Source organism: Podarcis bocagei (assembly GCF_964188305.1).
Source record: "Podarcis bocagei genome assembly, chromosome: 13".
NCBI lineage: Eukaryota > Metazoa > Chordata > Lepidosauria > Squamata > Lacertidae > Podarcis > Podarcis bocagei.
Window position 1 is genome coordinate 41220298 of NC_138138.1, and position 22946 is coordinate 41243243.

Here is a 22946-nt window from a genome sequence, read left to right on the forward strand (position 1 = left end):
TCTCTCCAGGGTGGAGGAGACCCCAAAGAGGCCAAAATAGTTTGGCAACTGCTGGGCTAGATTAACCAGCTAAATCTTAGAGCAGGAGTAGCCAACATATTGCTCTCCAGGTGTTGTTGGACTCCTACTCCTCACCAGCCCCCCAATCAATAGTCAGAAGTGATGGGAGTGGTAGTTCAACACCTGGAAGGCACCGCATTGGCTACCCCTGTTTGGGATGATTATCAAACTTTGGGTCTGGCAACCCATAGTTGAGGGTGATCAAGAGACACCTGTAAGGAGGTGTCTTGAATTATAGTGGGCTGTCCATGATCTGCTGCTGCTAGATGGCAAATGGCATCTGAGGGTCTCCCCTGAACTGGGATTTTGTTAGGAGCAGTTGTAAGGAGAACCCACTTGCTCACTCTACTTCCATCAATAAATCTCTATATGTGGCCCACTTTCCTTTCATATTTAATTTTTTGCTCACTCTAGGTCTTTGGGTCAGTGCCTAGAGCAGCAGGCAATGCATATTGTCAGTCAAGACGGGGTGAGTGTAAGATTGGAAAAATGAGAAATGGAGAAAGAGCAACAATGACACATTTGCTCATTCCAAGCATAACATCCCCACTTTTTCTCTGATAGTGGATCCTGATCTTGAGGAAGATACCGTGCCTTTACCAATGCATGACAGGTAAATCCAACAGGTGTTCCTTTACCTAAACACAATGGAGTTATGGTGATGAGAAGGGAAAAGCTAGGCCTGTTGAGCTTCTGCCCATTAGTACACTGTCCAAATCACAGAGGCTCTAATTAGAAAAAGGGTGATGCCCCATGAGGTTTACATCACAATTTCTGGGGAATGGGTGTATGTGAAGGAGGGCATGAGACAGCAATGAATGGCTGATGTAGGGGGGGAAATTAGGATGCTGAAAGCCTAATTCTTCAGAATGCAGTTCAGGAAGTAACCGCCTGGTTATCTCTGCCAGACTAACTGGCTTTGTGACCTTTGAATTTGTTTATGCTGGGTCACACTGCAAACCCACGCAGATAGTACTTGCAACACATTTTCTTTATGCTATGGCCTCGGACATAGGCCCTCCTGTGAAACAAATAGAGAAGAGAGATCCTTGGTGACAGGAAGTTGGGGGAGGGAGGAAATGACTAAGTTGCATGGTTCTGGCCGAAGAAGAGTCTGATGACCAAAGGATATATGGATCCTCTGCTCGCGACTGCAGCGGGATCCCGCCGCCATCCGTAGACATTCACTCCATAAGACGCACAGACTTTTTAGGAGGAAAAAAGTGTGTCTTTTGGAGCGAAAAACACAGTATATATTCCCAGGATTCTTTAGGGGAAGCCATGCTGCCTTGAGGCAACTGCCTCAGCCTAGCTCACAGGCAGGCCAGCTCTGATCGGTGAGGTCAAATGCACTTGTGTAATATTTTAGTTTATTGCACCAAGCTCCTGTTAGGGATGGACCAGTCTGTGAAGTTTGGTTCTCTCAGTTGCTAACTTTTCCATTTCAAATTCAGTCCTCCAAATTTCTGCAGCAGTTCTTCTTGTTCTTCTTCTTTTTCTTCTTCTCAACCATTCATTGCATAATCCAAAACACACATTACAAATAAAAGCATACTATACCTTAGGGTTACCATATTTCAAAAAGTGAAAATCCAGACACAAAAGTTGTTGAGCTTTTTGGGGGAGTGGCAGAAATTCCAGACATATGCCAGCCCTACATACATACTTTGACTAAGTATTGAGTATAAAATACACCCTCTATCATACACTATTTTTCTATCCTTCCTGCTTGCCTGTAAAATATTTCTGATATTAGATTTTGTTGACTATTCTTCCATAGGCCTGTTACATCTTTCCTGTGAGCTATACCATTGCACCTCATTTATGGGATGCTCTCCTCAGGGAAGCTCACCTGTCACCTTCTTTACATATCTTTAAACATCAGGCAAAAATAGTCCTCTTCTCCAAGGTCTTTTAAACTGTGTGTGAGTATATTGCTTCTGTTTGCTGCTATGCTGTGTATTTTTATATTATAAACTGCCCTGTGATACTCAGATGAAGGGTGGTATAGAAATTTATTTATAAATAAATAATAAAATCAACCTTGTCAATCCTGCAGAGTCCTAATAAAAACTTATCTCAGGAATTCTCAGCTTACCTTAGTTCTTATTCACATTAGCAACTTTCCTAGATACTCTTGGTTTCTTATTTTGTAGCTAGAGTAGAATTCTTGGAAATATATTCATTTTTATTATATCCTTACCAATGAGGAATGGTTTACCTCATCCCAACTCATTAGATCTTTTTGTTCTTGTTTCTGCAGAGGATGGCGATTCATCTCATAAAGATCTTGCCATTTTGAAGCGATTTTTACTTTCACAAATGTTCTAACTGTTGATCCATTTATCTTCTTGACCAACCCAATATCAACATTTAAGGAGAATAATTCACTTTTAGCTAAATTAACTTTATACCTGAAATGTTATTTAATTTTATTGCAATAATTCTTCTCTATTTGTCAGAAATATTACCATATTACCTGTGTATAGGGTTGCCATACGTCCAGAGCTGAAGTAGCACCCAGAATTTTTGGATATCATCAAAAAGCACAATAACTTTCCCCCCAAAACCATTGTGTCTGGAGTTTTACTTCTTGAAATATGGCCACCTTACCTGCATATAAACTTATTTTATATTTGGTGTGCCTTGTCGTGTATCTTTTTGTTTTTGCCTGATAGCCCCAGCTAACATTTCTAAAGTCATTATAAACAGCACATCTGTTATAATGAGGAGCTTTGACCATTGATCATTAGTTCTGATATTGGAGCATTATAGATAATTCATATCCATTTACATAATTCAGATTCAAAATCATATTTGATCATACATTCTTTCAGAAAAGGTCTTTCTAGCCTGTCAAACTCTAGCCAGTCAAACGCTTTTTCTGAATCTAAAAATACACATTTTGTCAGTATATTCCCTAGTACAATGCATTTTTGAACATCATTTTCACTAATATATTCCTTTTGTATATATATATATTCCCCTAATGCATGCATTTTTGTAAACAATGGTTGCAGAACTGTATCACACAATTGTATTTCAAAGGATAGCTGCATTTTGAGAAGTGCAAATTAGAAAGTTTCTCATTAAAATGCAAACAAAATTAAACCTGCTTCCCGATCCCTAGCTTCCCCAAGCCCACCACTGTACCAGCTGAAAGGCTGGTGAGGACAATTTCAAGATATATGGATATAAGAGCTAAATGGAACCTCCATTTTCAAAGGCATTTCACATGCAACCATTTTCATGGACATGATTGCATGGCATGGAACTGACTGGTTCCATCTCTGACTTCCATGTTTCCATTGGAAGATCGGAACAGCTTCTACATGTATAAGGGTCTCATAGGATTGATAAAGCCACTTCCACCCTTCGAAGGAGGTGGAGTTGTGGGCTTCACGGCCCCACCACGCGTGGTGGCTGGAGCCCAGCTACGTGCGATTGGGGGGATTCCCGGCCTTGTCATCCCCTGACCAGCCAATCGGCTGGCTCTGGGGGCATGGCCTGCCCTATTTAAGGCAGGACACAGCCCTCTTTCCCTGCCTGCCAGCTGTTCCTGTTCAGTTTCTCATTTTTCCATCCTTCCAACTTCACATCACTTCAATTGTTTATTTTTCTAAAGCCCCCACAAAAATTAACCAGCATTTTAAAGTGGATTTCTCTCAATATAAATATTTTTGTTTGCAGTTTTTGCCTAATATAGACATTTTTGCAAGTCATTTCCTCCACTGTGTTTCAGTTTGCAAATTGTTTGGGGAAGTGTGAATTAGGCAAGTCCACTTTTAAATATGATCTATACAGAATCCCCCTCACATTTCTAGGATATCAGCACATAATAAGAACCCCTAAATTCTGGCGGGTTCCCTTCCCAGCCACACAAATGAAATTTACCTGCATACATGTCCTAATGGGTGGGACCAGTAAAACAAGCCTGTTTTCCTCTTCACAGATTAACAGTAACGGATATGTTTGTGAGAACCCAGTTAATATATCTCTAGGAAGGTCTGGTACAAGAAAATTAGGGATGTCAAGCTATTAATTTTTTTATTGATTAATTATCTCCATATTAGAGAACTGTTTGAATTTCAATACTTGAATGTTATCAAACTTCACTACATGGGTCTTTTCAGATACTAGAGGAAATGTGAGAACGCTTACAATTTAATAAATAAAAGCTACCACATTGCTCTGGTTATTTCCCGCTTGGACTACTGCAATGCGCTCTATGTGGGGCTACCTTTGAAGGTGACCCGGAAACTACAACTAATCCAGAATGTGGCAGCCAGACTGGTGACTGGGGGCGGCCGCCAAGACCACATAACACCGGTCTTGAAAGACCTACATTGGCTCCCAGTACGTTTCCGGGCACAATTCAAAGTGCTGGTGTTGACCTTTAAAGCCCTAAACAGCCTCGGCCCAGTATACCTGAAGGAGCGTCTCCACCCCCATCGTTCTGCCCGGACACTGAGGTCCAGCGCCGAGGGCCTTCTGGCGGTTCCCTCATTGCGAGAAACAAAGCTACAGGGAACCAGGCAGAGGGCCTTCTTGGTACTGGCGCCCGCCATCAGATGTCAAAGCGATAAACAACTACCTGACATTCAGAAGACATCTTAAGGCAGCCCTGTTCAGGGAAGTTTTTAATGTGTGATATTTTAGTGTACTTTTGGTTTCTATGGAAGCCGCCCAGAGTGGCTGGGGAAACCCAGCCAGATGGGCAGGGTACAAATAAATTATTATTATTATTATTATTATTATTATTATTATTATTATTATTATTATATAGAAGTAGCAGGAAAGCCCCCTTTATACAACCTTTGTTATTTCCTACAGCAGTAACAACAGTAACCATAGTAACAAATATCCCCAATGATTAATCAACCCAGCTTTAGCTGATTAATCTGCTGGCTGAAGCTAGCAGATCCAATTCTGTAGTTTTAAAAAAGTGTCCACTGCTATGCATTCTGTTCTTTTTCAAGGGTGAGTGATTTGCCCTCTGTCGTGTACTTCTGCTTTGCTCTGCCCTAGTGGGTTTTTGTTTACAAGAAAATCAACTGGTCTTGCCCCAGTACTTCTGTTCTAGCTCAGAGACTCCGCTTTTCCAAATAACAATAAGGAGGCACTTACCTGTAGCACACAAATAGATGAGCAGCGGCAGAGAGTCCATCCTTGGCTAAGTGTTGGCTGTGCAGAAGCCTTGGGGAGGCTGGGTGGTGATTAGAAAGATTAGGCATCACCACACCCTCCAGAAGTGGGTGTTAAAGTTATGACCCTGTATGAAAAAAAGCGGTCGGATGAAGCAAACTTCAGTGCCCTTTGCAAAACAGAGGGATGTGGAACAAGGGATCGAAGGGGAAGCTGTGTCAAGAGCAGTGGTAGATGAAAGCATGTGGGATGTGAGGTTTCACCCACAAGTGGCCAAATATAGTACTCCATCAATACATTTCCTCTTCTATTATATTCTCCATTTATACATTCATGTTGTGAGATGATTTTGATAGTTATGACAACCATTCTTTATCCATATAAAAGTCACTGGAGTTAAACCAGAGGTATCTCACTGACATATTAGATACACCTGCCTGGCAGACCTGTGTGCTGAGAGAAAAGTCTGTGTTTTTATTCTGGCCAAAATGTCCTGCAGTCAGCATAAGGAGAAATCTGCTGGAGCCAGAGCAAGAATGACCTTCAGTATGTTGACTTACGGCAAATGCCTTTCACTCTGGACAATGGGACCATTCAACAGATTTGTAACTAGCGGCCCAAACCCTCACACCTTGTTAATCCACAGCTGTGAACTGAGAACAATATCTTTCAGCCACCAAATGCCTGGGCAAACAGGATTTTTTAAAAATTCTTCCCGTACTTCCCGTACTATTACTACCTCTGTAGTAATACATTGGTGTGTATGGCATTTGACAGTATGAAGTTAAAATGATGGTACAGCAGAGACAAGTGAGGAAGCGTAGAATAAAGGCATTCAATTCAGTGGCACCTATTTTAGCTTTGTTCCAGTAGGGGATGAAAGGCAGCTTCTGAGGAAGGATTTGAAGAAAATGAGGAAATTATAGCAGTTATGCAAAAGAAAAGAGGTGGATTCAAAGTCTGCAATCAAATGTGCTTTTTGTTGTCCCCAGGATATGTAGCACTCTATCATCTCTTCTGTTGTAAACCAACTTTATCAGCAGATGTAGCTATTTGTTTAATATTTGTTAATAGTAAAGTCCTTTGGTTCAGTAAAGGAGATGCTTGGTTCAGCTGGCACTCCACCTACACACAAGAACAACTGGCTCCTTTTATTTCATTCGTAGGTCACAGTGAAATGAGTGCATCCTCTAGATTCTATGATTCTATGAGAGTTTGGATTTGATATCCCGCTTTATCACTACCCGAAGGAGTCTCAAAGCGGCTAACATTCTCCTTTCCCTTCCTCCCCCACAACAAACACTCTGTGAGGTGAGTGGAGCTGAGAGACTTCAGAGAAGTATGACTGGCCCAAGGTCACCCAGCAGCTGCATGTGGAGGAGAGGGGAATCAAACCCGGTTCATCAGATTACGAGTCTACCACTCTTAACCACTACACCACACTGGCTCTCCTCTAGGCAGGCACAGCAGAGGAACTGATCCTTGGTGAGACTGCCTGTCCTCATTGGCAAGAGATTGCTTATCCTCATGGGACTGAGAGAAAGGACACCTCCGGCAATCAAGTCCCAATATGATATGGACTTAGGACACCTTGTCCTGACTGGCTCGTCCCCTTCAACTCTGTTCCCTAAGAGCACTCATTATGTGGCAGGAAACTTGTGTGTTGTATCTGTATCTGTTTCAGAGTCTTTGGTCTGTCTGGCCTCTGTCTCAACATCTCCAGTGGTTCCTGGTGCCCATTGGGACTGGTAGGGCAGAAGGCCAGTAGTAGTTGGAGCCAGAGCCAATGGCAGGCAGAGGCAGCTAATTCTAGCTTGGCCCTTGTCCTCCTCCCTGCTGAGATCTACAAGGAAGAAGCTGAAAGGCAGGTAGGTATACCCTGGACTGGATATACAGGCAGATAGAGGACAGACAAAGGCTGGTGGGGAAGGGACCTCATTTGCCCTAATGGACCAGCATCCACTGACTCATCTCAGTGGGTTAGAGTGGGGTGGCTGATACCGCCAAGGTTGCAGGTTCAATCCCCGTATGGGAAAGCTGCACATTCCTGCATTGGATTAGATGATCCTGATGGTCCCTTCTAAATCTATAGTTCTATGATTGTATGATTGTCTCAGGATGAGGTCCCCACCATGGTACCTGTGGCTACCATGGTGCCCTCAGGCACTCCCCTTGGTACTTGCCAAAGCTCCTACTTTTTCTGTTTTTTTAAAAAATATTATTCAATTGTTGTTGCCTGAGTGTGGGTGCTTCCTGCCTTTTCCCCTCTGTGCTTCACTCGCTTATAGGTGAGGTATGAGACACTTCCTGCCTGCGAACTTGCAGCAAGGCTCAAACTAGGTGATACTGTCACTACAAGGCTAGCAACCATACCAGGATCCTGAGGACAGAGGCAGATTTAAGGGAGTGAGGAGACATGGGGGTACCACAGGAGGCACCACAACTATGAGGTAGAGTGGAAGGCAAGAGGCAGGGGGCAAATTTTGAGCGTTGCACAGGGTATCACTGAGATTTGACACCCCAAGATCTGAGGAACAGCACCCCTGTTGAAAGTCCACTGAATTTTTGTTATTTTTATTTTTTGTATGTGCTCTGTAGCTGTCCCCTGCCCCAAGCTGTTTATTTTGTGCATCACCTTGGGATATATGTGGAAGGTGATTAAACAGTAATAGTAATAATAGTAACAGTAATAAGTCAGTTTCCACATATATCCCAAGCTGATGTGCAAAATATATTGCCTCAGGACATATGCAGATGGTGAATAATAATAATAATCCTGGGAAGTATTAAAGGTGCTGGGAATTGTAGCTCTGTAGTGGGTAAACCACAGCCCCCTTGGATTCTTTGAGGGAACCCATATGTTTTAAATGTGCATCAAATGTGCTTAAATGTACTGTATTTGCTCAAATATAAGCCACACTTTCCCCCCAAATTCTGACCATGAAAAGTTAAAGTGCGGCTTAAATTTGTGACCTTACAAAAATTGGCTTTACAGTGCAGTATTGATTTTTTATTTGCATTTAATTTGCATTTACGGTGCTACGAACAGGTGTTTAACCCATTTGTGGGTCCTCTCTAGTACGCATAAGATTTTCTTCTACATTTAGCATTTAGGGGTGTGAGTGCCTGCAGAACTTTAAGGGAGCAGCTTATATTAGGATATTGTCTTTTTCTCTCCCCCCCCCCCAGTTGAATTTTAAAGGTGCGGCTTATATTCGGGTGAGGCTTATATTCGGGTCAATACAGTATAGTGAGGATGTGAATAACATGAGCTCAACCAGTTCGGTCCTTCTGACTTTTGATTCAAGATTGAGAGATGGCCTGGTGCCTAATGGGGGAAAAAACCAGACTCTGCCTTTTTGTTTTGCAACTTCTTGCTCCGTTGCAGGAGATGATCTCGAAGAGGGAGTAAGATCTAGAGTGTTGCAAGGAGGCAGATCAGGAAGATAAATTATTACACCTCAACCACTTCCCCTTTTCCCGTGCTGAGCAAGCTTTGCATCCGGGCTCTCTTGGTGAGGTCTGACTCTCTGGTGAGCTGCAGCAGGGGTTTCATCTGCAGCATCTTATCTTGCGCTGATGTCCACAGCAGGAGTGATATAATCAGTAGATGGATTATAGCAGCTTAAGAGTGTTATATTGATTAAATGCTTATACCTGAAGGAGCGTCTCCACCACCATGTCCAGCTCCACTGAGGTCCAGCTCCGAGGGCCTTCTGGCGGTTCCCTCGCTGCGAGAAGTGAGGTTACAGGGAACCAGGCAGAGGGCCTTCTCGGTAGTGGCACCTGCCCTGTGGAACACCCTCTCAGCAGATGTGAAGGCAACAAGCAACTATTTTACTTTTAAAAGACAACTGTGTGTGTGTGTGTGTGTGTGTAATGCAGCATGTGAAATTTACATGTATGTAAATTAGGGATGGGGTGTGGGAGAAAATTGATTCACACTTAAAGGTGAAATCACCTAATTTCCAAAGTAATAAATGAAAACACAGCCATCTTTTGAAATTTGTGCTTCTCTGAAGTTTGCAGTTCAGTTCTCGTCACGCAATGTACACAAAAATGCATATAACCTGGGTAAAATGTGCATATTAATGCATATAGCAGAGAAAAGAACAAGCAAAAATACATGTTTATTAGAGGGAAATGCTTTGCAAAAATCTGTATCTTTAGAGAAATTTGCACAGAAATGCTGGTGAGTTTTCATGAGGCTCAGGATTCCAATTCTGAGCAATTTGCAATCCCATGTACGTCTATTTGGAAATAAATTCCTACTAGTTGCCTAGGGAAGCAGGTGGTGCTGTGGTCTAAACCACAGAGTCTAGAGCTTGCTGGTCAGAAGGTTGGCGGTTCGAACCCTCGCGACGGGGTGAGCTCCCGTAGCTCGGTCCCTGCTCCTGCCAACCTAGCAGTTCGAAAGCACATCAAAGTGCAAGTAGATAAATAGGTACTGCTCCGGCGGGAAGGTAAACGGCGTTTCCGTGCAGTGCTCTGGTTCACCAGAAGTGGCTTAGTCATGCTGGCCACATGACCTGGAAGCTGTACGCTAGTTCCCTCAGCCAATAAAGTGAGATGAGTGCCACAACCCCAGAGTCATCCGTGACTGGACCTAATGGTCAGGGGTCCCTTTACCTTTACCTTTAGTCAGTGCCTCCTGAGCATGATGGCTATGTTCTCCTTCCACTGTTGGAGGCAGTGTGCCTTTGAACACCTGTTTCTGGGGCTCCCAACTGGGGAGAGTTGCTATTGTGCTCAAGTCCCACTTGTGGTCTTTCCATAAATATCTGGTCAGCCACTGTGAGGAAACCACTTTGCCCTCCCATTGAAATTGTAATTGCCAGGGATTTTTAACTGCATGCTCGTTATTCAAACTACGACTCCCAGGAAACTTTGTGGGAAGCCGTAGCAGTTAAAGGGGTATACAGAACAACATCATTTTGCAATGCGTATCTGCTGAGTAGAGAGAGAAAGGGTATTGTGGGTGACTTCATTCGGCAAACCTTTTGGAGTTCCTGTTTGTACATATTAGGAACAGAAAGTATAGTTGTTTTGAAACAAGTAGACAGATCATGAACTACTCATTGTCTGAGGAGTTCCTCTCTTTTAGAAAGAAAATGCCCCTTTCTTCACCTTCCAAAGACAAGATAGCTGTTTTTAAAGACACTTGAAGGCTGTCACCCACGTTCATGTTCAGTAAGCTGGTTTTTTGACAGTGGGATAAAAGGAATGTGTTTAAATCACGTGTGTTTGTGTGCATGCTGATAGAAATGCAAAGTGATTCTTCTCTCAAAACACCTTAGTTAGTAAGAGAGGACCTGACCTGGTAGAAGTGTATAAAATAATGGAGGAAAAGGATAGAGAAAAGCTCTTCTCCCTCTCTCATAACACTAGAACTTGTGGACGTCCAATAAAGAATGTTTGGAAGATTCACGACAGGCAAATTGAAGTGTTTCTTAACACAGCGTGTAGTGAAATTACAGAACTTGCTCCTACAAGATATGCTCTTGGATGGCTTTAGAGGAGGATTTGAAGAGAAGGCTACTAGCCATGATTACTGTATACTATCTCTACTGTATGTTTCTGAATGCCTTGGCCTGATCCAGCAGAACTCATCTTATGTTCTTGAGTGTATCAATCAAGGTCCAAGCTTGAGACCCTTAAAAATGACATTGAGCGCTCAGAAGAAGTAGAAAAAGAAGAAGCATGTAAGGTAAATTGGCACAGACCTCCTTGTTTCTTTACACCAATTTATTGTGCCTCCAAGACTCAGGCTTTCAAAAAGAAAAAAGAAAAGAAGGGACTCTTCTGTATTGTGATGGCAGATATAAATGGGTGGATGGAACGGAGGACATGGAGCTTGACTTAAGATGGCTGGTGTTGGGAGAGAGGAAGGGGCACAGCAGGCACTGGACTGGGGTACAGAGCTCTCTAGGGCCACCAGACCCCCATCCCCCAGCCACTGGGAGGCATGCCCAGGCTCTCACTCATTTCTGAGCGTGCAGATGCTGCCCACATTTCCCCCCGTTTTACTTGGTGGACTACAAGGGCAGAGAAGTTGCATTTGGAAACCAATCAGGCGGCTAGGATTCCAGACTTGGTGCCAGATCCCGTGTTTATGCTGAAGTTATGACACTTCCGTTCCAGCAAGCTTATACCCAGAGGCAATATGGGTGTCTTTTCGAATGGGCTAGGGATGTGGCTCACACACTTTGGGGACATTTAAAGAGAGGCCATGGCTTGGTGTGTCTATAAAGTAAGAGCTGACTAGGTTTGGTGGTGCCGATAACTTCTTCCCAGGGTTGACTACGGCCCTTCTGGTTCTGGAGTGTAGATGACCAAGGGTTGGCTGTTCCTGCCCTTATCGTGCCAGCAGACATCAAAGAAGGGGTAGACAGTGCCCGTGAAGCGCTCGTGGAAGGCAAACATGGGAACCAAGTTGTCTTCATCACTGGCATCATAGAAGGCAAGGATGCCGTCATCAAAGCTCAGGTAGACGCCGATACGGCAGGGCTTCCCCTCCAGCTTCAGCGACTGTGGGTCCTTGTGTTCCACATGGGCCTCGTATGTCTTGCCTTCCTTGCAGCCCACCAGCCAAAAGCCATTGGAGGGGGTGGCATGGAGCCGGCCCTTGCGCCCTGCCTCGGCCGAGATGAGGCCCAGAGCCCAGCGGGGCTTGTCGCTCACTATCACCTCCCAGTAATGCTCGCCTTGCGAGAAGCTCTGGTGCGACACCAGGCAGTTGGACTTATCGAAGCGCTGCGGGTCATCGGTGCTCACGGCTTGCTTGTGCTCCACGCACTCCACTCGCTTGCCGTTCTCGTTCACCACCAGGTTAGCTTGGGCCGTGTCTGGGTCAAAGGTGAGGTTCTCCAAGGCTGGGGAGGAGGAAGAAGGTGAGGTCAGGGGACAAGTGCAACTATGGACATCTGAAGCTGACTAGCAGGTGCTCTCTGGGGAGATGCCACCAGAGATTGAACCTGGACCTTCTACATGCCAAGCAGATGTGCTACCACTGAGCCATGACTTTTCCCTTCATTTACTTTTCTTAAGGCAAGGAGTAAATCTACAGATGGGATTTCCATGCTTTATTTTTGGAACAAAAATACTTGGAATCATTGCTCATTTTAATGTGCTAAGTTGCACAATGCACCACAAAAGGATGTTGGTTTTTCGGTTGTGAGGGGAATTTGACTGGTCTTACAGATGCTGCAAGATATGTCATTTCCTTTGCATAGTTTTCCTGATCAAGATCACCCCTCTCAAAGGTGCTATTAGTGCAGTTTGATGGAGTGGGGGGGGGGGAGAGATGAGCACAATAAATACCTGTTCCCCCTTCTAGTAGCTTCTAGGAGGGGAGGCAATGTAGGACAGGGAAACAGCAGGGAATGGGACACCACTGCTGTAGGCAGAACTTCAGGCTCCCACAGCTGCTTTTAGTATTAAAAAGTCAAAGGACGTCCAGTCATGGCACTCTTGATTCACTCCTAAGATTTCTGGTGCTTCAAGGGTAAAGCTGTATTGTCCTGCTGAGTCCCTTTCTCCTTTCACTGATTGGCTAATGTAGAAACCAATGAATGTATGCAGATTTCCTGCATTTGCATAATTTATCTGAGCTGCAGGTATCAGCTTCCGCAGGTGTGGAATATGGGTTACCTGGATAATTTTTTAAAAAAACCTTGTTCAGAAAAGTACACATAGCCTTGTCCAACAGCTCCTCCCTCCTTGGATCTCTACCTGGCATGAGTGCACGGAACATCTTCCTCCAGACTTGGAACTTGAACTCATCTGAAATGATGGGGAGTTGGATGTCCATGCGAGCAATTGGAGGGGACTCTCCAAGAATCTTCTGCAATCTACAGAAAGGAAAAGAAGGTGTGCATTGGGGGGTGGGGGGGAATAGAAACCCAAATTGCCACTCCCCCACCTCCAGAAATTCAAGGGCATCGTTCCTCCTCTAAACTTTCACACTGCTATTTTAAAGCTCTGCACCAGTGGTTCCCAAATCCCTCCCCACCATGGACCACTTGAAACTTGCTGAGAGTCTTGGCAGATGACTAAGTTATTTGTCTGCCTGCTGGAGCAACTGTAAAGTGCTGTGCTCAGTGCTGTATGGTTTTTAATTGTATCTTAACTGCTTATTTTATTTCTTGTATTGTACAGTGGTACCTTGGGTTACATACACTTCAGGTTACATACGCTTCAGGTTACACACTCCGCTAACCTAGAAATAGTGCTTCAGGTTAAGAACTTTGCTTCAGGATAACTACAGAAATCGGGCTACGGCGGCGCGGTGGCAGCAAGAGGCCCCATTAGCTAAAGTGGTGCTTCAGGTTAAGAACAGTTTCAGGTTAAGAACGGACCTCTGGAACGAATTAAGTACGTAACCCGAGGTACCACCATATTGCCATTTGAATTCCATAGAATTCAAATTGTAAGTGAACTTCACACACACATTGAGGACCACCTGAATGAAGCTTGCGGACCATTGATGGCCCATGGACCACAGTTTGGGAACCCTGCTCTGCTCTGCACAGTTCAAGTTCTGAAGATTTTCAGCAGTGGAAAGAGCATCCCAAAATGCTGGTCAGACAAAGGTTTGCAGAAGTACAAATAAATATAAGTAAAGAAATAGCCAAGAGAGGAAAGCCCTGCAAACAACCAAATGAGGACTGAGCATTCTCATTGGGCACAGAATGCAGTCTCTCTCTCTCTCTCTCTCTCTCTCTCTCTCTCTCTCTCTCTCTCTCTCTGTTTTAAACAGAAAGTAAGGAGAATGAAACATTTTTGAAGATAGCAGAGCTGGGGGATTGGCTGGCATTCCACACTGCATTCCATTATAATGCAGGTTTCAACACAGTATTCAAGTAAAACAAGTGTAATGCAAAAGAAAACCTGTCCTATTGAGGATCAAATTGAACTAGAATGGTGTTCAGATTATTGGAAAGCACCTGAAAGTGCTTACATCAAGAAAAAGCAGGGCTTTTTCTTCCTGCAGCACCTCTCAGGTGGGCACCATTGCCATTCTCAGAGAACAAGGGAAGTTTTCATGGTGAGTTCTGGCACCTCTTTTTCTAGAAGAAAAAAGGTGAGTTTTTGTTGCTGTTGTAAAGAGTGGTATGGTGAAAGGTGACTGACTTAATACAGAGCTAGGTTGTCTCACTGTGTTAGAGTGGTACCTTGGGTTAAGTACTTAATTTGTTCCGGAGGTCCATTCTTAACCTGAAACTGTTCTTAACCTGAAGCACCACTTTAGTTAATGGGGCCTCCTGCTGCCGCTGTGCGCCCAATTTCTGTTCTTATCCTGAAGCAAAGTTCTTAACCCGAAACACTATTTCTGGGTTAGTGGAGTGTGTAACCTCAAACGTATGCAACATGAAGCGTATGTAACCCGAGGTACCACTGTATTTATCTACCATTTATTAACAAAGATTAATAAGCCACTTAATGAAAACTGTGTCTTATCTGCACAAGAGCAGTCATTGGCATTTCATGGATGGCATATTTCTGAATGGTTTGATCCTAACATAGGAACAGAGGGTCCCAGGAGGTCTGGAGGAATGTTATATATGTGGAGTGAAGGTCTTGTTCTGCTCATGAGGAGGTGGGTGAGGGCAGGACAGGGTCAGGTCAAGCTTAGGCAGAACTCAGGGTTTAGAAAGGGACAGCTGCTCACCTGCTGGCCACCATACAGTATTTCTGCAGAGAAAAGAAAGAGCTTAGATTAGAATAATAAGAAGCAGCTGCTATGCCCTATTCCAGTAGGTATCAAATTTCTTTCCCCCATGGACCACTTGAAAATTGCTTGAAAAGTCTTGGCAGAGCATTAAATGATTTTTCTGCCTTCTGTAGCAATCACAATGTGCTGTATGGTTTTTAATTGTATTTTTCTATTGCTGCTTCATTTCTTACGTTGTTCACTATTGTATTAAGGAAATACAAGAAAAGAAAAGAAAAGAAAAGAAAAGAAAAGAAAAGAAAAGAAAAGAAAGCAATAAAAGCACAATGAAAAATCAGCAATGTTTTAATTTCATTTGTTTATGTAATACAATTTTTATACACCGTATAAAATAAAACATTAAAATCCTTGATCATGTGAGGATGGGTGTATTTCAGGGAGAAATCATAGGGGGAAAAGATAAAATTGGTACCTGGGGGTTCTAAGATGGGGGTGGGAAGTTCAGTATTTTGGAACTATGAATTATGTAACCCAATTATGTATGCCTTCCCCACAAGCCCCAATGTTTCAAGTTTCCTTTTCTAAACATGATACCAACTAGGATTTCAGATGGAGACTCTGGGTGACTTGTGGGAAGTGGCAGAATTAGGTGCTGCTTGGCTGCTATTCCAACATTTTTAATTGTAGTCTTAGGCTGAAATGGGGAGAGGTGTCGTTCCTCTAAACTGGAGGTGATACAAAACTGGGGAGCGTAAGGGAGGATTCTGCAAACACTACAAAGGACTGTCTTGATGATCTGTAGTATTGGATCAAATATCTAATAGCTAGATAAGGGTAAAAGATGCAGTAAACATAATATTAAAGATGGAACCCATGGAGGGATGGAGGGGGGTCTAAGAGTTTGAAAGAACTCTGTATTTTGTTGATTGAAAATGTTATGTTTTATATGTATAAAAAATGTTTTTTGCCCAAAAAACCTAATAACAAAATTATATTTTTTAAAAAAAAGCGGACAAGGAAAAGAATGTCCAATTGCATAAGCGGTGTAGGAATTGCATATATGTAGTGACTCATTAGCACTATGACCAAAATAAAGAGAGAAAAAGTCAGGGATGAGGACCTTTGTGGCCCTGAAGAGCCTCACCCTGAGAAACTCCGTCTGTGGTTCGTCTTGCACCTCTCTCAGCACGACCTCCATCTGCCTGAGCTGGTCCAGGTAGCGGTTCATGGTCTTGCTCTCGTTTTGCAAGGCGTCTGTGGCCTGGTGCTGCACCTGCTCTGCCTCCCGGCCCAGAGAGGCCTCCAGAGCCCCCAGGAAGGCTCGCATCACCCCCAGCTGTTCGGACACTTGATGCTTGAAGCGCGACACCGTCTCCTGGGAAAGGAGAAAGAGGGCTCCTGGGATCACTTCTGCACTTCGTGCCCTAGTCTTTGGCATTTTCTTCCTGCCAAATAGCAGCCTTCGTTTTATCTTGGGTTCTCGCTCAGCTTTGTGTCATTCTTTCCCAGCATCCTCTTTGGCATGAAATGAAACCCCATGCAGCCTCCATTGCAAATCCCGTGGTGTTTAAGTTAGCTGCTGAGGTGGTAGTTTACTCAGGAGGAAAATGAGTTGTGGAGACTTAAATGACTTAATTTATAAAGATATTTAAGGCTGTGTACATGCCTTAAAGCACATCTGCCTTCAAGAATCCTGGAAACTGTAGTTTGTTAAGGGCGATGGGAATTGTAGCTCTGTGAAGGGTAACTACAGTTCCCAATATTCTTTCTTCAGGGCTTTCTCTCCACATGAAGAAACATAATTTTCAGGCTGGGAATTGAGTGTTAACTGGCACTCACAGAACTAACAATCCCTTCTTCACCAGTGAGCAGTTAGGAAAAATACAGTATTTTTCACTCTATAAGACGCACCAGACCACAAGACGCACCTAGTTTTTGGAGGAGGAAAACAAGGGAAAAAATATTCTGAATCTCAGAAGCCAGAACAGCAAGAGGGATCGCTGCGCAGTGAAAGCAGCAATCCCTCTTGCTGTTCTGGCTTCTGGGATAGCTGCGCAGCCTGCATTCGCTCCATAAGACGCACACACATTTCCCCTTACTTTTTAGGAGGGGAAAAATGAGTCTTATAGAGCAAAAAATACGGTAGGCAGGATTTTATCAAACAAGGCTTCCTAAATATTCTGATTAAATGTACTTTGGGCACACATCAACCCTACAAAGTGGCTTCATAGCCATTCCTTACTTCCCAGGGGACCACTGGGAATTGTAGTTTTGTGAGTAGAGCCTCTCAGAAGTCCCAGGGAGCCTTGACCACTTCCAGGTTTTCTAGCTTCTAGCTGAAAGTGTGTGTCACAAAAGCAAGTTGTGAACCTTTTCAAATGCCCCCCATTGGCAAGTGTCTAAATTTGAGGCCTCCTTTGAGTTTGGAGCTCAGGTCAAATGGCTCTCCTGCTCTCCTCCTCTGACTGGCCCTGTCTGTGAGGAGCAGATGGGGATCTCCCACAGACAAGGCCGACACAAGGCATTTTGCTGCCTGAGGCAAAGGACAACATGGTGGCCACCCCTTCCACATACAGACGATAACTGGTCTGTCAGCTGAATATTACGCCAACCCCAACAATGGGAGAACACCTTCCAGAGCACCTGAGGGCAGCAGGCGAATTAGTGGCTGTAGAACATGCCATGAGGTACACATATCTCAATCTAAGCACCTGCTGCCTGAGGCACTTGCCTCACTCTGCCCTATGATGCGGCCGGCCCCAGCCACAGAGGACTATTGGGACTCCTACGGAAATCCAAATCTCAAGATTCTTTGTGGGGAAGTCATGTTAGTTAACCCTGTAAAAAAACAAACCTCTGATATGTTGGTAGATTAAATGTGTCCTTACAGATAACTTCACTCACCTCCACTTCTGCTATTTGCCGATTCAGGAGGGCAATTGTCTTCTCCTTGCGGACTTGGGCCTCTTGCAACTGGACTTGTTGCTGAGGAAGCTGCTTCTAAAATTACGCCAAGAAAAGAAAAGGGGAATAAGGCATGCGGGTCTAATCCAGAGAGGAAACCACTGCTATATCTATCATTTAAAACAAATAGTTATTTAGCTGGATTTCTTTCTCCCACCCTGGTTGCAAACCTGAGAACTCAGGGTAAACCACACAGGTTGTAGCCAATGCTAGATTGACTCAGACCCTTTGAAGTTAATGGGTGTGGTTGCAATTTATTCATTTCACTGGGTCTGCTCTGAGCAGGACTAGCATGAGATGCAAACCTCACATTTGGAGTAAAAGTCCCATTAAAAACACAAAAATACAGGTCTTAGTTCAGGTACAAAAAACATGCTTTGCATATCTAGCTCAAATCTCTGGCATCTCCAATAGGGCTGGGGAAGATTTCTGTCCAGTTGGGTAGCCAATATGGTGCTCTCCAGATGGTGCTGGACTACAACTCCCATCATCCCTGACCATGCAGGCTGAGCCTGATGTGAGTTGGAGTCTAGCAACATCTGGAATGCACCATGTTGGCTAGCTCAGGGGCTTTCAACCGTAGGTCTACAGGTGTTGGTCTACAACTCCCATAATCCTCAGACAGCTTAACCAATGCACAAAGATGATGGGTGTTGTAGTCCAACGTCTGCAGACCATAGGAGAGTTTTACCACATGATACAGACTCTCCAATTGTCCCTAGTTTCCAGGAACGTCCCTGATTCAGAGAAGCTATCCTGGTTTCTGATTTGATCCTGGAATGTCCCACTTTTCCTTAGGATGTCCCTATTTTCATTGGAGAAATGTTGGAGGGTCCGGAGTTATCCGACCCCCCAAGCCGTCTGAAGGCAATCCTGTATAGGGAAGGGTTTAATGTTTTGTTCTGTTTTTTATATGTTGGAAGCTGCCCAGAGTGGCTGGAGCATCCTGGTAAGATGTGTCAGGTATAAATAGTAGAATTATCATTATGGAATGGGATGTCCCTATTTTCATCAGAGAAATGTTGGAGGGTATGCATGATAAACTGCTCAGTTTAAACTGGTTTGTCCACTGGAGTGATTTACAAGACCAGGTAATTCTGGTGCCAGATAGGAAGGCCTTCAAAAACTGATACCTACCTTCATCCTCTGGTGGGCCTCAGCTGCAGTGATGATGTTGTGTCCTTTGTGTTTGCCCAGGGAAGCGCACACCCCACAGATGACCTGCCGGTCCTGCTCGCAGTACACGCTCAGGGGGTCCAGGTGCTCCTCGCAGTGGTCTCGGGGCACCTGCCGGAAGCTCTCCACCAGGTGCTCCATCTGTTGGTTGATGCACAGCTGTTCCACCTTGGTGATGGCCTGGCAGGTGGGACACCCTGTGCTCTTGCCATCCTCTTCCTTGGGCACCTTGGACAAGCAATCCTGGCAGAAGGTGTGGCCACATTCTGCCGTCACGGGAGATTGGAAGAGCTTGAGGCAGATGGGGCAGCTGAGGTCCTGGTGCATGCCCTGAATGAGAGGCTTCTTCGACATGGTGGCGGAAAGAGCAGGAACCTGGGGCCAAAAGAGCTTGCACTTGAGATTTTGAACCCATGTTCTATTTTTATTTCGCTTAACCACACACATATCAGACCGCCAGTGCCTCCTTATTCTCTGCACTGGGGCAGGCACCCACCAGAAATTGGAAATACACTATTATTACTACCACTATTTATTATTTATTTGTTGCATTTATATCTCAGCTTTGCGCTCGAGGTGGCATATATGGTTCTCTCTTTCCTCATCGAATCCCCATGACAACTTTGTGAGGTAGTTTAGGCTGAGACGCAGTGACTCTCTGGCCCAAGGTCACCCTGTGAGCTTCATGGCAGAGTGCGGAATTTGAACCTTGGTCTTTCCCAGGTCCTAGTCCAACGCTCTAACCACTGTACCGCACTGACTCATTTAGAATTGTTACTGTAACATCACAGTTCTTTTAGGCCGGAGAAGCTTCTATACAGATTCTGAGGGGAGTTGGAGACTGAGGGAGAGACAGAGGAGATTCTGGTGAGAGAGACCAGAGAGACTGCGGAGATTATAGTGGATCATAAAGGATCAGCCAGAGAAGAGAGCAGTGCATCTTCCTCAACCAGACTATGAGACCTCTACTTCCCAGAGGCTTCCCAGAGTTCCCTGGGAAGAGGGATTTGATTGTTAAACCGCTCTGAGCGTTGTAGCTCTGTGAGGGGAATAGGGACTTCCTAACAACTCTCAGCACCCTTAACAAACCACAGCTCCCAGGATCCTTTGGAGGAACTCCTTAAAGTGGTATCATGATGCTTTAAATGCATGGTGTGGATGTGACCTTAGTCAATGTTTCTCAACCTGGGTCCTCAGCTGCTGTTGGACTACAACTCCCATCATTCCTGACATGCTAGCGAGGGATGATGGGAGTTGTAGTCCAACAGCCGCTTGGGACCCAACTTTGAGAAGCCGGGTGTGAATTTGTGGGAGGAAACCCATTTCAACCCAGGCTCTCCCTGATTCACAGCTCAGTCTCTTAGCAACTGTCCTGCATGATAAAGCACCCAAAGCTGGTGCCTTTCTCAAAGTGGGAATCCCAGGCTTGTTGCTCAATTGCAGAAGGCTAGTGCAGTTCTTCTGAGCAAGCACCCCGTGATTTCCTTGCTTTCGCCACCTCTTCCTCCCAGGCCCCGTCCTACTCAGGGCTGACTCAGGCTGAACTATTGCAAGCCGGAGAGGAATGTGATGCCTGCAAAGCAGCTGCTGGATAATCTACAGGCCAAGCTGACAAATGCCCTATAAATAGTTCAGAAGGGGAAACTGCCATGGTAACAGGAGCCCTGCTCTGCCTTGTGGTATATTCTTGCATTTCCCGATAAACTGCTTAGCGTTCGTGATGCTGGTTGTTGCAGTGTTCTGGGCTGCATGGCACTGTAAATTCGGATCTAGACAATGTAGTTTACATCTGCAGTCTTCAATTTTATCGTCTCTGTGACCGGCTTTTATTTCTATCCTGCCTTTCATCTAAGGAGCATGGGCAGCATACACTGTTCCTCTCTCTCTCTCTTTGCCCCTTCTCAGGTTTATCAGAACAAGCTGTGTTGTGGGTTAGGCTGAGAGATTGACATTGATTAAGCCAAAGTCACCCAGTGATGACCTTGGGCATTAAGCAGGGATATGAAGTGAAGGCTTCCTGGATCTCTGCTCGATTCTCCACACTGCCTCCCAATGATAGATGCAGGAGAAATGAAGTTGTGTTGGCAATTTAATGTGTGGCTGCCTAACCCACATTTCCTGAAACAATGCATGAACACAGCCTAACCACTGAATGCTGCACTTCTCCAACTTTTCCAACGCAGGTCTCCAACCATAATTGCATTGCAGGTGCATAGGTAAAGGTGCATATCAGAGAGAGGTGTACATAAACATGCATATATTAGTGAAAATAACACCTATAAATGCATTATATGAGGGGGAAATGCATTTTAGTAAAAACATCCTGATGAACTTTCATGATAAGCTAATTCTAGATGGCAATAGAGAAAACATGTGTTTCCTTTTTCAAAGGAATTTGGGCAAAGTTGGATTCAGTGGATTAACCTAAGCCTTGAAAAGCAGAGAGGTCTGAAAGGGGAAGTGGAGAAGAGTAACATTCTTCCTGCTGCAGCTCTGTGTACTTTTTGAGGGAGGAAAAAGGAACTGCCCTCATCACCGCATGACAAAGGGGCCAGTGAGTGGGTTATATGACCAGAGGCTTTGTGGGCACCAGGGGGAGAATTCAATGGCATCGCTGTGCCCACGGGCACCATGCTGGCAACCCCTGCTCCATCACATCCCTGAAAGTGGCACCTTTGGGATGTTAGCTTAGCCTTTCAAGGGATGCAAGAAGCCCTCTGAAAGCCTTACCTAGATTTCCCAAGGATTAAGCATCAGATCCAGCTTTAAGGTATAGACGTCCCAGCTTCAGAGTCCTTCCAAAATTATATTATAACTCTCCATATTGTGCCTTTCTGCCTAGGACCACCTGGCTCATCTAATCTCCTTTTACAGAACAACCTGCAGCATCCACCTCACCTTTAATTTATGCTTGCAGTGGAGGCCCAGCAATAAATTCAAAAATGGGCGCAAATGCCAGATAGGTACTTGCTGGCTGCAAAGAACAGGGGCTGTGCTGCCCAAGACTTTCGTCTTATCTGCTGCACTCAACTAGGTAGCGTTTGGCCTTTTCTCCCCTCCGTCACTCCCTCCCACATTTGAAGAACCTGCAATACCCACCAGGTATTTTTTTTAATTAAAAATTATCTGTTTAACCAACCCTTAAATAAAACGCCAGCCCAATCCTCTAGCTTTTGGGGATGTATCTGGAACATGGTTAAAGGCATGAAGTAAGAAGCGGAAGAGAAAGAAAGAAAAAGAAAGAAAGGAAGATCTTACTAGGACAGACAAGCGTTGAAGAGAGGCAGCAGCGTCCAGAGAGGGAACAGCCCGAGATCAGAAAGGCAGCAAGGAGACACCAACCATCCCGGGACGGGCACAGAAGCCAAGTGAATGACCCTTGGTCCCACCCAGTTCTAACTATATATAGCTCTATAGGGCACCGTACTTCTGGGAAGGCTGGGGTGCGGGGGGTGCCCTGGAGGAAAAGGCGGCTGGTGCGTGGGAGGATTCCTCCCCCTCACCAAAGATGCCACTCAAATGACTTGGCCCAAGAATATTCATTCCTTGATGCAGCCTTCTCTGCAGATTCAAGGGCGCCTCCTAGAGGCAAAGGCCCGACATTGTTGCATAAAATACATAACTCCCTGCTTGTTCCCATGCGGGGGGGGGGGGCGGGCGGGCAAGGGACAGCCCCTTAGTTGCATTCTTGAGTGCATGGAGCAGCTGAGGGCTGGGGAAAGTGGAAGCTCTAGAGTTTCCTAGCAAAGGATATTGCAGACTGACAGGCAACTTGACCATTACATTTGGCATTTGGGGATTTTCAGGAACAGGCAGAGGGAACTGAGCTGGGTGGAATAAGACATGGGTGGGGGGTGAAGCTCGATCTTCTGGGTGAGTCATGGACTGGGTGGTATTTGGGGTGAACACTGGGTACAGGAGGTGATTA

General features: G+C 44.8%; 2 protein-coding genes across 2 annotated transcripts in view; both read right to left on the bottom strand.

Moving 5' to 3' along the window:
- The window catches only part of LOC308570837 (integrin alpha-X-like), a 39782-nt gene extending 34426 nt beyond the window's left edge, over window positions 1-5356 (bottom strand). Inside the window, exon 1 of the mRNA XM_081165827.1 lies at window positions 5188-5356. Coding sequence (XP_081021953.1) covers window positions 5188-5227 — 40 coding nt within the window. The 5' untranslated portion in view covers window positions 5228-5356. The remainder of the gene's footprint in view (window positions 1-5187) is intronic.
- A 5576-nt stretch (window positions 5357-10932) lies between these two features.
- TRIM72 (tripartite motif containing 72) lies at window positions 10933-22430 on the bottom strand. The gene is made up of 7 exons (XM_081167640.1): window positions 22277-22430; window positions 18980-19393; window positions 17783-17878; window positions 16023-16253; window positions 14876-14898; window positions 12937-13055; window positions 10933-12077 (listed from the first exon to the last, which is right to left on the bottom strand). Exons 2-7 carry the CDS (start codon window positions 19370-19372, stop codon window positions 11506-11508), a joined length of 1434 nt encoding a protein of 477 aa, XP_081023766.1. The 5' UTR covers window positions 19373-19393; window positions 22277-22430; the 3' UTR covers window positions 10933-11505.
- Between the last annotated feature and the right edge of the window lie 516 nt (window positions 22431-22946).